Source organism: Candoia aspera, chromosome 8 (assembly GCF_035149785.1).
Source record: "Candoia aspera isolate rCanAsp1 chromosome 8, rCanAsp1.hap2, whole genome shotgun sequence".
Classification (NCBI taxonomy): domain Eukaryota; kingdom Metazoa; phylum Chordata; class Lepidosauria; order Squamata; family Boidae; genus Candoia; species Candoia aspera.
The window spans coordinates 6,198,768-6,213,944 of record NC_086160.1 but is presented as its reverse complement, the minus strand read 5'-3'; the positions used below and the strand labels follow the sequence as shown (position 1 = coordinate 6,213,944).

Sequence of the window (15,177 nt, the reverse complement as noted above, 5' to 3'; positions counted from 1 at the left end):
ATTGGAAAAGGATACCTGGTAAACTTTGTTCAAGAATCTAGAAAGAGCTTCCCATGAGATCTTGAAGTAGTGATATCTGAAGGGTGGGGGTTCAGTTCCTATTGCTGAACGGTGGCTTCTATAATTGGTCCAGGTCACTGGTGTTAATCTCTAAAGGTCCTACTTATGTGGATTTTTTCTTTTTAAAATATTTATTCATTTGTGTTTTAAAATTTCATAACCCATTTTACATTGACACCAAAATCCCAGTTCGTTGTTGTTGTTGTTGTTTTTGTTCACATAATCAAGATTGCTATGTTATATATCACAATGACATTTTGATTCACAATATAAAATCTATTTTAAAGTAATAAGAACAAAACAATTGACAATTGACAATTGATTGTGGAGGTATTAAACAATTTTTAGTGTGGTGCCTAAAAGGTAACCAGTGGGTATTTCAGTTAAAAGAATTTTGTAAATGAGTCCCCATCATTTCTGGTCATCAGTTTTAATAGAGGTAGCTAAGCTGAAATGAATATACATTTAATAAATATGTAGATTTAGTTACAGAAAAATGATGCTTCAGAGAGTTTGGTCCTGCACCGGTTAAAGCTTTATCGTTGTAAACAAACTTGAAACTAGTTTGGAAGCCAGTAAAAATCACCCGTCTAACAAACTATATTCTGACCTAATCTAATCACTCTAACCTGAAGAAGGCATCACAGTTGAAATTGTAGAACTATGAATATTAACTTTCCAAATGGTCTTCAAAGGCAGGTCTGAGTGCCCAATGATACCATAGTTGAATGTGGTCATGAAAAGTTGACAAGGTTTCCACTGGGCCTCACTTTTCTCCCAAAGATCAATTCTTAGCATTACCTTCCCTAGAATGAATTTCAGGACTGTGGGAGCTTCTGATCAGAAGAGCCCCCAAGCTACAAATTTGTCCAGCCTCATTCTGCTTCCTCCACTGTGCACCGATTATTGCACAGTCCTTCGTATTCATATACAGGGAGTCTGAAATGCTGTGGTGGTGTCTGGAAGGGGAAAGAGCCATTGGCTGGAACGGCTGGGTTCTTTCCCTTTGCTGAAGCCTTTATTTATTTGTTAGATTTATATCCTATCTTTCCTCTAGAAACTCAGGACATTGTACAGAGCATTCCTTCTTCCATTTTCCCCCAAAGCAACAATCCTGTTAAGTTGGGCTCAGGGAAAGTTAGTGGTTCAAGTAACTGGGTGAACCTCTCTGGGTGAAGGTGGGCTAGAACCCGGCTTTCCCCATCCTGTTCCAACATCTTCACTACTGTCTCACCTAGGTTCAATACCTGTATCTGAATGCTGAGAAGAAGAGGGCAAATAATATACCTAAGCTCTGCCAAAACAGCATCCCATCCCATCCCAACCCATCCCAACCCATCTTGGGGGTTTTTTTTGCTCCACCTGCTGCCACTACTTGCCTTCCTTACTGTTAGTTTTCCAAGGTACATTGTCTTTCTTCACCCCACAAATCCTCATGCCTCTGGCTAGACCGAGAAGTGAAAACAGGACCTAGAAATTGAGATGGAGTGGAAAATGGCAAGCATAGAGATTGTATCGTGATGTAGCAGTGCACATTTCTTCACTTGCCCTCTCCTCCTGGTTCCCTCTCCGAAGACACTAATGGAAGCTATTTTTTTAAAATTGTACTCATAATATTGTAGCCATTTCTGACTGTTGACATTCTTTGGATAGGAAGGTGGCATAGAATTAATACCGTCTGCACTTCAAAACTTTCATGCTTTTTTATTGCTGCCCCTTTTGAAAAAGAAAGGTAGGGATAGACTGTCATGGAAAAAATCTATCAGTGTGGTCACTAGGAGTCAAAAATGACTTGATGGCACAGAATCAATCAATCAGTCAATTTGAAGAAAAACCTTAATGTTTTGTTTTCTCACTCATTCTTGTCCCAGCTGCTGAACACAGTTGCATGTTTACATTCTCTACATTCCAGTTATTCTGTCTATGCAATTTCCCTAATTTAGGTGGGATCTTCTTTCCACTAAACACCTGACAAGGGAGGAGCAGATTGGAGGTATGATTTCTGTGTAGAGTTCTACTGCAGGTAAATAGTGCCCCAATTCAAGTTAATGGGTCTATATATTTGGATTCCTTATTAATATAAGGAATATTCAGCACCTTTGTAACATGCTGTTTTAACCAGAGGCCACTCTACCCTAATTTTTTTCTCTTCAGAATACTGCTCCAGACACCTCCTGGACCCTCCTAGACCTGTTTGTCCTGCTATAACCATTTGGCAAAAACATGACAGTATCTGGAAACATGGTCATTTGGTCACAGCAAGTCTCGGTTGGCAGCTGTTCGCATAACTGCACTGTGGCATTTGCACGCCTTGCTTCACTTCCCATATGCTGACATTGCTCCTATTTATCAGTCAGTCCCAACCAAAGGTTTTGTCTTCTTGCTGTTGCTAATTTTGGAATACCTGGACAGAAAAATAAACAAATCCAGTGTGCCCGGGCATTTTAAAAGCATTTTTGATAGGCTAGTGATAAAATCTTGGGCACTGTGTTTGCCAGCATCAAGTTCTTGACACGTTTAAACATTTTTTTTTGTGGGAAAAACACGGTTAATGTATTTCTCTAGCAATCCGCATATTACCTCCTGTAGAGTCAGTGATAAGATCGTTTGCTTTCAGATATTTTCTCAAAATTGCACTCAGCAACAACTATAAAATGAGGAGAGTGACCTTTTGATTCGGTGGTTTCAATTGTATACATTTCACATGCATTGGTCTCATCACAATATTATCTTATTTTGGTTCTGTTAGCCCAATCAAGAGTTTGCTAGATCATTGTTACTTTTCATTCTCTGCGTTCACATTGTGGCCTTCCTGCTGAAAGACTAGCTTATACTCATAATATCTCAGCATTGAGCAACTTGCAACCACCTTGAATGGTTTTTGTTCAAAAGATGTAACATGTTTCACTAGAGGTTCCTAGCAGGGTACTGTATTTCTGGGACAAATAAGTCAATTAGTAGATGCTCAGTTTATTAGAAACTTAATTGTAAGGCCATAATGGAAACTTCTGAGCTGCAACAGCTCATTAGCAGGAATAAAACAGACACTTTTTTTTTTGCCAGAAGACTTATAGTCTCTTCTAAAATGCCTAATAAGAAAAAAAGTCAGTTGTATTCCCAAAACAAATGACCAACTTCAGGAGTAGAAGGAAAGGCTTTTTCAACATAAGTTTTACTCGTAGGTGCTTCTAAACAGAAAAACTCCTACCCATGAAAAGAGACCAAGGAGCTCTTTTCTCTTAAGTGATTCTTTTAAAAAGAAATTTGATGGAAAAGAATGGTGAGAGGGTTACAGAGGGAAAAGGACATTTGACTGGGCCTATCTTGAAATTCCACAAGAAAGGTAGTTCAGTGGCTCAAAAAACATGAAAAAGAGACAGAAATTTTGATGCACATAACTGAATTCAAACTGACATCTTCTTTGTATAGTTGTAGTCAGGAGTTTAGCCATAATATAGCTTGTGCTACAGATTCCCACACCTATGAATAGCTTGTTGATCAACTGGATGATCATATCAAATTTTTGCATTAATACATTTTGGGGGCTCGCTCTTTCTTTCTTTCTTTCTTTCTTTCTTTAGCTTTGGTTTGAATCTTTCAGAGACAACTCTTCTACTTGATCTCTAACTGTGTGAAAGACACGGAAAAAGTTTAAAAGTCTGTCTGTCTGTCTATCTTTCTATCATTTATCTGCATATATACTTCTCCGCTCTCTCCCCCTCCTGCTATCTGCCTCTATCAATCTACAGTATCTGTAACTACTTCTGTATCTACCTACCCTGAAGGCACTTCAGATGTGTCCAAAAATATCCTTTTTTCAGGGATCTTCCAGAATCTGTGGAGAGCAGCTTCAGAATCCCGACAGAAGTTGGGAGTGATTTAAGGAGATACCAACAGTTTGTGTCTCCATGTGTTCCAAAGTCCCTTTTTTATGCTGAAGCGCTCCACGTCCCCAATATCAATTGGCTGCAATTTTTCAGCAAAAAGGAAAAGTGGGCAATCAGCTGTAGGACTGAGAATGTGTTGAAGACAGACTTCCTGGGCTCCTGGCTCCAACCGGCAGGCAAGATCAGATCCAATTAGATAAGCTCATACGAATCCAAGAACTTCTGATGGCATAAGCTGGAAGGAAAGAATTCCAGTTACTGCTGTGTTTCAAGAGCGAGCCACACTTATAGAATCAATGTTCAGACCCTCTTTCTCTCTCCTGCCCTACATAATGGGCTGCCCGGCATCCTTTTCTGGGTGGGAGGTCTGCTAACATCTGTCCCTTGTTTTTGCAATGGTCAAATCTGCTCTCAAGTTATTTTTCTCTGACTGTGTGTGTGAACTAACTCTCACGCCAGGGTACTTGGACCAAAAGGCCATCTTTTGTGATGCCGTGGTGCTGTTTTCTGATTTCAGAAAAGCACAGCCTTGCGTCTGAATGCTCCAAAAGAATGCCTCCATCTGGCATCCATTTTAGGTGGTGTCAGCCATAGCAATAAGTGTGGTTGCACACATAAAATGCCTCTTTTCTCTTTTGTACTGGAAAGCACCACAGCTGAGAGGGCTACATTTGTGTTCTGTGCCAATCTGAGAAAAACTCAAATGTTTTTTCAAGATCATGAGAATTATTGGCAATTTCTGTTGCTTCGGAATGAAAGGTGGTGCTCAGAACATTTTTTTTTTTCAGTAGGAGAATTTATCAGTGAGCAGAGCTATCCAGACTAAAACGTATGGAACATTTTGAGAAAGTGCTAGTGACTTCTCTTCAAAAGGAGCATATAATTGCAGGAATGTCCCCTGTGGATAATGAGTGGCAATATTAGAATAATGAAATTTACAGCTTCTGGATGCAACAGGGCTTGGTCCCTGGGCTGTCAACACCAGATCTCATATGATGAGCATAAAGCAAAGAAGTGATACTTAATGAATCAGTTAAGTTTTGTCTATGGTAATATCATAGTTGTGGTTTATAGCAATGACCTTCTAAATTGTATGAACTAAAGTGGAACTTGTATTCTGATGGAACTCCTCTCTGGAATTTGTGACATTCCTTAGAAATGTGGATAGGAGTTTTCAAAAAGGAAGTTGCTATTGTAATTAGGATGAGCTGTGTTTCACCGGAGATAGAAAACCAATATTGCTTTCATGAGAACATGCCAGAAGTGCTAATATCCTTTGAAGGCACTCCACTCTTTCTCCTTTGCAGCCTTCCAGATTATCTTGATGCCATTTCCCTCCTTGTCTTCTTCAGAATTGCTCAGTATCTTTTCCCACTAAACCTTTGACACAATCTTATAATCCCCAAATTTTGTATACTACAAGGCTTATTGGGGCAGTGGATACACTGGAAGCTGTGACAGTTATATAGTGAGCATGATCACAAAATGGCTGCCATGGGAATGTTCCCAGTCACATCAGACCATTTTCCAAGGCAAACTTGTGAGATTGCTCCCTACTTCTCCTATTAGCTATCCAGGATGCTTTCTATCCTTTCTACTTACGATTTTTTTTTCCCCTGGAGAGATTGACATGTCTCCAAGCAAATGATTGGGCTACAGGACCCTATCATTTTTATTTTCTAGGAATGCCAGCAAAGAGAGCTCAGAAACTTTCTTGAAAATGAAACTTATGCATGAAATCTATGAACTTTCCATTTCTTTATATGTTTTATCTTTAAATCAAAGTCAATTGTATTACCGGAACAAAGATTAGGGCAGGATCCCGGGGAGATGGGCACCATATTGGCAATCTAGGTACTTGTGTAATTAAGCTTCAGTTAGGCACATAGAGAACCTACCATTCTAGGGGCAGATCACTTCAGAACATTCTGCTCCTGAAGAGCTAGGTTTTGCACATCCATAGCTTGAATACAGATACACAGTTTCATATTCTTCCTCTTGAAACTTCTCCCAGTCCTCATGCTTCTCATGTGCAGTCTGGGAAGAATCATGTGCCATCATTGTCAGGTCGGCATTTTCTGCTCACAAGAAACGTTCATTGGCCATATTTGCAAACCAACCCACTTCAGATGCTCCGAGTCCAAGCCACTTCCTAGACTCCTTCATCTGCTTCTGAAGGATCTTATTTCTCATGAAAGTGGGGTGAGCAAAAACTGTCCTCTTCCTCTTCTCCCTTTTTCCCGGCCCTGTTCTTGCGACGTTAACTAATAAAATTGTTTGGCATGAAATATTATTTAGGAGCAAGCACATGGTTAAGTTTCACCAAGGTTATCTCCCAACGTCATTTTTAGTCCTTAATGCAGTTCTGCTACTGTGTCATCTCTGAGCAGATATGTATTAGCTGGGTAGCGTGCCATCAGCTGTTGTGACTTTGATTTATTTGCTCTGTAAATTGGGACTGGAGCAATAATGAAAAATGACATTAATTGTTTTAACAGAGTTCTCTTTGTCATATCCTTTGCTTTTCTCTGAGGAATGTTTGAAACTCCTTACCAAAAAAAAAAAAAAACCTAATTGAAATTGCTGTGATGAGTGAGACTCGTGTCCAGCCTGCATTGTGACTTTGAATGTCAGTGTGCTTCACTGCCCTTGCTTTTTTTTTTTTTAAGTGCAAACACCAAGTTTTGGAACAGGAAATGTGAAGGGTTTCTGCAAAAGTCTGTATTATCAAAGAAGGAAAGCTGACTTTGAAAGAGAAATATTTTACGTATCTCTAGGTGATAGCATGGTTCTTTTGTTCAATTACTCCTCATGACGCAGTGGAAATCATTTTGTCAGTGAATACTTCTTTGAGTTCTTCTAAGCTCATCCCTACCTTCATCCCTACTTCAGTATCTGCATTCTGTAGGCCTCTTTTTCAACTGCCTTCAATTTTTTTCCAAGGATCTGGGTCTTCTCCAATGCCTTTTTATTATGTGTCCAAAATATATACATTTTAGATTAATTTTAGCGCTTCCAGTGTGCAATCTGGTTTTATTTCATCTAGTATTGAATTATTTGTCCTTCTTTCAGTCCAAGGTACTCTCAACAATTTTCTCCAGGTTTTTTCCCCATTTTTTTTTTATTGTTCCAGCTTTCATAGCCATATCTTACAACTGGGCGAACTATAGCCTTGACCGTGTGTATCTTTGCTATCAGTGTGATGTCTTTATATTTTAATATTTTGTCCAAATTTGAGTCTTTCTTCCAAATAGCAGGCACCTCTTGGTTTCATGGCTACAATCCCCATTCCTGTGAATTTTTCAGCCTAGGAAGATAAAATCTTTTACTTCTTCTCCATCTGTTTGCAATGGGTTAGCATTGCCTATAGAAATAAATTCTCTGATAGGGTTTGATAAATAGCTGAGTGAAATCTGAGATACTGCAGAAATGTTCCATTCTAATTGCCTGCACTATATTGGACTGGACTGGACTATAAGATTGTATCTTCAAAACCAGAGCCAATTAAATGGAAGAGGATTTAGCATATTTACTTGATTATTCATAGCCCACTTTCTCCTTTTAGAAAGTAAGTTATTTGACATAATTTACCCACCCTTGGGTTCACCAGATGTGCTAGATTGTCTCTTTCAGACTTTGCTAACTGGAAATCATGGCAAATATAGTCCAGTGCATCTGGATGGCATCAGGCTGAGCAAAGGTTGTAGAGGTGGCATCTAGGTAAATGAATATATCAATACTGTCATTTTCATGTTCTAGATTTCAGTGGTCCCTAGCAAAGTCCTTTAGACTTCCCTTAACAGGTCCTCCCATGAGTTAAGGGACAGCCTCCAAATCTGTTTTATATTTCATAGAATCCATGAGCTGGAAGGCCATCCAGCTTACCTTACTTTTCAGTGCAGAAATCAAAATTAAAGCCTTCCTTCACTGGGAAACATCCACTGAAGGGGAGCCCATAACCTCGCTTGGTAATTGGTTACAGTGTTTAAACTTCAAGGAAAATCTGATAATGATTGACTGGCACTTATCTATCATACACAGTCTGCTAGAAGTTTAGCAATGCAGAGGCTCTGATCGACATAAGAGAATGTCTATGTTAAAAGAAGGATGAGTGGAATGGAGAAATATCAATTTTCCTGAGTATGTTTACTGAAAGAATGATACCGCCTTGTTTTGTATTGTTATTAGACCTTTGCAAAGCTTTGATGGTTTATTGTTACTGAGGCTTTAATGAAGTGCCCCTTAAATGTAGGTTCTGCAAAGCAGCAACCCACTTCTGAGGTCCATCTCAGATCTGCTGCCCCCTCCTTTGACTTTGATGGCTTTGCTGTCCTCGTACAATATCTCACATTTCTACCAAAACAAAGCCACCAGGCAAAGCAAAGGGACCGACCTCAGTGATTTTGACTGGAGACATCATTTTCTATGCAAAGGCCCGGCCTCTAGGCAGATTGTCACAGCAGCTCTACAAACAAAGCTGCTGCATTTTAACATACACAACCTTTCTTTCCTGCAACTTTATTAACACTCAATAAGCATAACAATAGCAGAAAGTCAAGAAGTGAATTTTGCGCATGATCTGGTCAATTCATATTGGCCTTTTCTGAGGTGGGGGAGGGCTTGAAATAACTAAACAAACATTATAATTGTATTTCTGTTTAATTGTTTCCCAAACTGCTAAAGGGTAGATTTAACTGAACAGGAGTTAATCCAGTTAAAATCAATCTTAACTAATCCCTATTGGGAAACTTCTTTATTTTGAGGTTTGCACTGTTTTTAGATACCATCCCATTATCATCCTAGCTGGAGCTAAAGTACTTTAGCACATCTGCAGAGAAGATCTTGGCAGCTTCCTTTCTCTTTCAACTTTCTGGGAAGTGGATTGGGCTGCCAGCAAAGACTTTGCATGGACTCTACAGGGAGTTTTCCCAGGCTTAAGTCATTAATCACAAATGCAACAAATCTCTAAAATATACTATGTTTTCACTTTTCTGCCTCCCAAAAATATGAATGGTAAGTGTGATGTCTTGTGTTGAGGACTGTGAGGATATTTTTTTTTAATATTTGAATTGACACAAACAAGACATCTAATGCAGATTAACATTACAGCCACATCTGATTAGAAATTAATCTACTTTTAATAATTGCAGCTTGAATTGGATAAAAACATACAGTAATTCTGACTCAGTGTTTAAACCACATAATTGGAAAGGCCAACTTCAAAGCCAAAAGAATGCATTCATAGCAACAGCCCTGATTCCTTTTTCTTGAAATTCCTAAAAATAAGAAGTGTATTGTTCACAAAATTTTGACAGTGGTGGTAAGCAGAAATTATTCTGTAAGGATTTTCTCCCTGTAATGTTTATACTAACTGTCTAATGTAATAATTGCAGCTTCAAATAGGTATGAACAAGTGTGTATGGGTCCCACTCCTTCGCATCCTGGGTGAGATAGTTGCAAGTCTGCAGATGACTTGCATGGAATTAATTCAACCAAATGTTAATTTATAACGCTGTGTATTCTTAGTTTCCTGGCCTGAGTCATGTTCCCCCCCCCTCTTCTTGTATTCTCTGCATGTGTAGAAGATAGATGAAGAGAACGAAGCAACCTTACTAGCAGTCCTCACAGAAACATTGGACAGTATCCCGGTGGACGAAGATGGATTGCCTTCGTTTGATGCCCTGACAGATGGAGATGTGACCAGCGAAAATGAGGCTAGTCCTTCATCAGTGCCTGACAGCACCCCTCCACCTCAGGAGGCAGAAGAGACGTCTCTAGTAAGAATCTACCTTCCTTCTGTTTAACAGGAAATGGAGTTGCCTTTTGACTATACAATGCATGGCTATGATGTCACCGTATGGTTTGGTTTTCTCAGTGAGGTTGACATGGAAAGAAAACTAAATCCTAATTGGGAAATGATGAGGGGGCATGTCTATGGAAGAGAAAATGGTCTCTTTCTTAAGGAACTCCACAGCATTGACTGGCTGGTTGTCTTCTCTTCCTTAGATTGTGTTATGAAAATAAAAAGAAATGCATTGTACTCATGCATTCTTACTAGTGATTCTCTGGTACATACATATACATTTTGTTTTAAATAATGTATCACAAGTTGTTTATTTATGCAAGTTGGTTTAAGATTTTGCTTACCTCCTGATACCAATTAAAGGTAAAGTCTCTGTATATCAACCTCAATTTTCAGTGACTACATGAACAAGTCTGTGAAATTTTCTGATAAGGAAGGAAGGAAGGAAGGAAAGGGGGAGAGAAAAGGAAGGAAGGAAGGAAGGAAGGAAGGAAGGAAGGAAGGAAGGAAGGAAGGATTCAAACTACCAGTCTAATTTACAGCCCTTGGACCCTTGAAATCTCCCATCCAAATACTTACCAGGACTTACCCTACTTAACATCCAGTCCCAAACAAGCTTAGCCAGGTACTCCAACTGCAGAGTTACTTGCAGAGTTATTGCAGAGTTACCTTATGCCAGTTACTTGATTACTATTATAAGGGAATGAGAGGAAATCATTCCTTTTCTATAGATACTGACTCAGTCCTTCTGAGGATTGTAACACCCCTCCAATAATTAGTAGACCTTCATCACCAAACATTAGAAGTAAGTCTACTTGAAAATGGAAACTCTTTTTGAATAGAACACTCTAAAAATACATGAATACCTGCTGCCAAAAGTTTTTGATAAATCTTCCATGTGCATTTATCTGTTATCATATGCTGAGCTTGGCTGGTGGTATTTGCAGTACTTGAGGCCACTTCATGACATATGATTTGATCTTAAGTTTGATGGGAATGGGGACAAGTGGATCTAGATATACAGGCAGCATGTTGATGATACTGATTTTTTTTTTCTATTTCCCAAACAATTTATCTGGCCATGCAGTTAACAAGGCTTTTTCACATCTAGGTTTGCAATTAATTCTACACCTCTCCATGCAGAGCTCTGTAACAAATATATATTTTGTACAAATAAATCTGTACAAAAAACAATGCACATTTCCAAATCACACCTGGAAAACCCTTAAGATGGGCATCTAAAATGTAATATGTATAGGAACCCTTAGCTATATGTCAGTCATTTATTTATATTTATTTATATTTCAAATTTCATCACCGCCCATCTCATTCAAAGAGTGACTCTGGGTGGTTTACAATAAAACTAAAAATAAATACAGATTAACATACAATAAAAACAATACTTCTTAATATAAATATAAATGTAAAAGTAAAATATAAAGTCCAAGATGGAGATATTCATGCAAGATAAATATGGAAAATTATTATTATTGTTATTGCAAGTTTCATTGTTGTGTGTCACTTCCATTTATAATACCAAATAACTGAATACTGACTCTGGTGCAATGGAGAAGACATGATACTTATTTCAGATATTTTAAGGAGCCCTCAAGAAATGTGGCAGTGTATGTTCTACATTGTTTTGAAAGAATTATGTATTTATTTATTTATCGAATTTTTATTGCCGCCCATCTCCCTCCTGAGGAGGGACTCTGGGCAGTTTAATAATAATTGCCACATTAATTAATGTCAAACTCCCACTGCCATTTTATAAAGCCCTACTAAGGAGAAGTAGAGACTAGTTCAAACTCTTGTCCTCCTTTATATGTATTTACCAAATGCATATGTTATTTAAAATGAATGAGCCTTGAAGTTCATCTTCACAGCAATACATGTGAAACTAAAAGTATCCATAGAGGGTCCAAGATAGACTAACATTCTGAAGGGAGATGGAAATGATTTGAACCACGAACAGCATGACCAAGTATACCTTTTCAGGCTAGTACCTGTGTGTTCTCACCAGGCATAAAATATTTGTTCATCTTATGGGTAGTGTTGTGGAAGTTATTGGCCCTGCTGGCTGAGAATTATGGGGGTTGTAGCCTGCCTTGTGGGAGGACAGGTTGGAAAAATTGTAGATGTCCTGTTCATGGCTAGAAGGGCAGGATGGACAGAGAAATGAGTAATCCATTTATTTTCAAACATTTGCTATAGCACTTCATACATATTACAGAGACCTTGGCAAAGCTGCAGTGAATTTCTTGTCCTACTTTCTTGCTGTGGCCTACTGACATCTAAAATAATTGCAGTATAATAGTTGCAAGCATGTTGCAATGAAAAAGAGAAACCCATAAGGTAGCCTTCCTAGATCAGCTTTCTGATTCACAATCACTGGATTTCTAGATGATATTTCATGGGTTTTTAGTTGGGGAAGTAAGACATAAATCATCCAACCCATTACTCTATTGTAGATCTCTTGCATGACTAGAATGAGCCTGTAGTGAATGTCCTTCAGGTGGAAGATTTGTGAGAAGTTATAGAAAAAAAGAAGTTTCTCTATCAACCCTAACTTTAGAAAACCCAATTCTGTCGCCAGACAACTTTCTTTATCTTTCAGGCATAATGGAATTGAGAAATTCAGTATCTTATAGCTGGGACTATCAAGATAAACTTGTAAAGTACATCTCCTAAATGATTTTATCAACCACAAAAAAGATGCTTGCCAATGTCCAGATGTTTCCTTTGAGATGTAATATTGCATTATGTATTGGCTTCTGAGTTTTCATCTTAAAATCAGTTGGTCTTCAGTTAGGCATGAGTTCTTGAAGGTTTCATTTGGTCTACTCTAAGTATGGCTCCAAATCTACATACTTCAAGCTCATAGATCTCTTTATGATAGGCAAATGTTCTCTTATGCCTGACACATTTTCTGTAGCAGGGTAGGACATGCAAACAACAAACAAAAACTCAAACTTTTTCCCTTTGGACATGAATGACTTTAGACAAAATTATTATGGGTCATCTCAGGGATGTGAGTTGGAAAGATGGTGTAAGTCCAAGAATGACTACAGGTTTTGTGGATGCTTGTAACGCACATAATCAGTGAACCACTGATTATTCTGCATTGTTGCTTCTTATCTATTAAGGAGAGAAGACCATTAATTAGTGAATGGTAATATAGCCTTGTAGGCATGTTGGCTAAACAAAACAATGAAGTCCAACTGAAATTTTTATCTAAATCTTTTCCTCATTGCCTCTGTCTCTCTATCTTCGCTTCTTCAGCCTTTCTCCCTAATATCGGGCTGCTGAGCCAAGGACATCTGACTTTGCAATGATCAGTTACACAGGTCCTTGGAAATGACACAAAGAATCACATTTTGCCAACTTAAATAATTCTTCTCCTTTTGAGCCATTCTGCCTGGGTTCCAACCAAATAGTGGGAAGGGGAAACTGTAAATCTCTTTGTGTATGTGCATGAAATAAAGCATGTAGTTTAGTGCCTGTCTGCATACAATGGCAAATGCTGATGACCATGAATTTAACTTGGACACAATCCGCATTTAAAATTAAAACAGGCTTCCCATTGCTATTATTTGTAAAATGATAAATGACTTACAGCATACCTTTTTTTAAAAAGAAAAAAACACATTTCTGGCCTGGGGAAAAGTGCTAATACATCACTTTCCGAGTATGTAAAATGGTTTTGTAATACTTCTATTGCTCATCTTTTTGACAATTCTATGAAGCTTTTTCCTATTGTTTGAAAAGAACAAGGAACATTTCTCATGTGGCCTCATTGGAAAGTGAAGGCAGAACCTGTGTGCAGCTCATGGTGGGTGAAGATGTGGAGGCAAATCCAGAATGGAAACACTTCTAGACTTATAAAAGCCAATTAAATAGTCATTCACCATTTTTGTTGTTCCAGTTGGATTCTGTGTCCAGCAAGGTCAAACTTCTCCTCCATGTAGGCATAGTTCCAACCTCTCAGAACAAAGAAAAGTCCGAACACCAAGTTAACATTTTTTTGGCAGCTGCAACATATTGCTGGCTCATCCTTAATCTGTGGTCTACCAATACCCCCAGATCTTTATTGCTAGTACTATTGCTAAGCCAGGTACCACTTACAGTATCTTGTATCTGTGCATCTGGTTTTTCCTGCCTAAGTGCAGAACCTTACATTTCTCAACATTGAACATTTTATTGGATAGGGCCCAATGTTCAAGTTTATCAAAATCCTTTTGCATCTTGAACTGGTCTTCAGGGGTATTAGCAATCCCTCCCAGCTTTGTGTCATCCACAGATTTATTGAACATGCCTTCTATTCCCTCATCTAAGTCTTTTATGAAAATGCCATGTCAAGTAGGTGTGTGAGAAGTATATATTTTAAGGGTATGGTCTTATAGTGTTCATCAACATTAACCATTTGGAAAACTTCTATATGTAGAAATGACACAAAGAATCACATTCTTCACTAAGTGTTTGCTAATCGTTCTGTACTTCTTCTGGACCTGCAAGACATCCAGTCCATTGCACATCATCCTGGGAAAACTTGATTTAAAGGAAGTGTAAGAAGTAAAGATTTGATTAATTTCCCAGGACTTGTGCAAATAAAGTCCTGCAGTGCATTCCTGAATTCTATAGACACTTCTCAGAATTTAAGTGGTCATTTTTAGTCCAGGACATGTTGGACGTTATCCACTTCTACTGTATGCAGGTGGGCACCGAACAGGTCTGGGGGAAGATCAGGCTTGATTAGTGGGTAGAGATCCTGCTTTTTCAGTGTGCATAGCCACATAGGTGTTTGTCCAAACTGGATTCATGAATCATAAAGTGTGATTTAAAAAAAAGAAAAGAAACAAGAATGCATAACCTCTTTCCTTTCTCTTCCTAACCTTCTCCTTTCCCACCCTTCAAACATTTCCTTCTGTTATTCTTGCAGCTTAAGAAGCTTTTGTTGGCTCCAGCTAACATCCAGCTAAACTACAATGAATGCAGTGGCCTCAGCACACACAACCATGCAAACTCCAATCACAGGATCAGAACAAGCCCTGTGGTGGTCAAGGTACAGCATTCACCTATGCAATGCATCTTAAGATAATTTTGCAAATGTTCGTCATCGCACTTTCAGCACAAAGCATGGCCTAGTCCCGACAGCTGTCAGGTCTTTGCCCAAGGAGAAGCATGTCTCCCACTTTTCTGCCACATTGAAGTCACATGTGTCACCACAGTGCATGCAGAGGGGCAATTGGTGTAAGCATCACCCCTTTTGTGGGCCTGGAGGTTATCGCACGGTTCTCTAAGCCAGGCTGAGTGACATACTGGCTTCAAGATGGAGCAACTGGGATACATTTGTAGAGAGAGAAAGAGGAGGAGGACTCAGGATGTTGGCTTCTTTTCCACCTGAAATGCTAGTGCCTAGCCTGTATT

General features: G+C 38.7%; 1 protein-coding gene across 1 annotated transcript in view; it reads left to right on the top strand.

The window, feature by feature from the left end:
* Positions 1–15,177, top strand: part of PPARGC1A (PPARG coactivator 1 alpha) — a 118,606-nt gene that overhangs the window by 60,225 nt on the left and 43,204 nt on the right. Inside the window, exons 3-4 of the mRNA XM_063309857.1 lie at positions 9,530–9,724; positions 14,690–14,812. Of these exons, the coding sequence (XP_063165927.1) occupies positions 9,530–9,724; positions 14,690–14,812 (318 nt within the window). The remainder of the gene's footprint in view (positions 1–9,529; positions 9,725–14,689; positions 14,813–15,177) is intronic.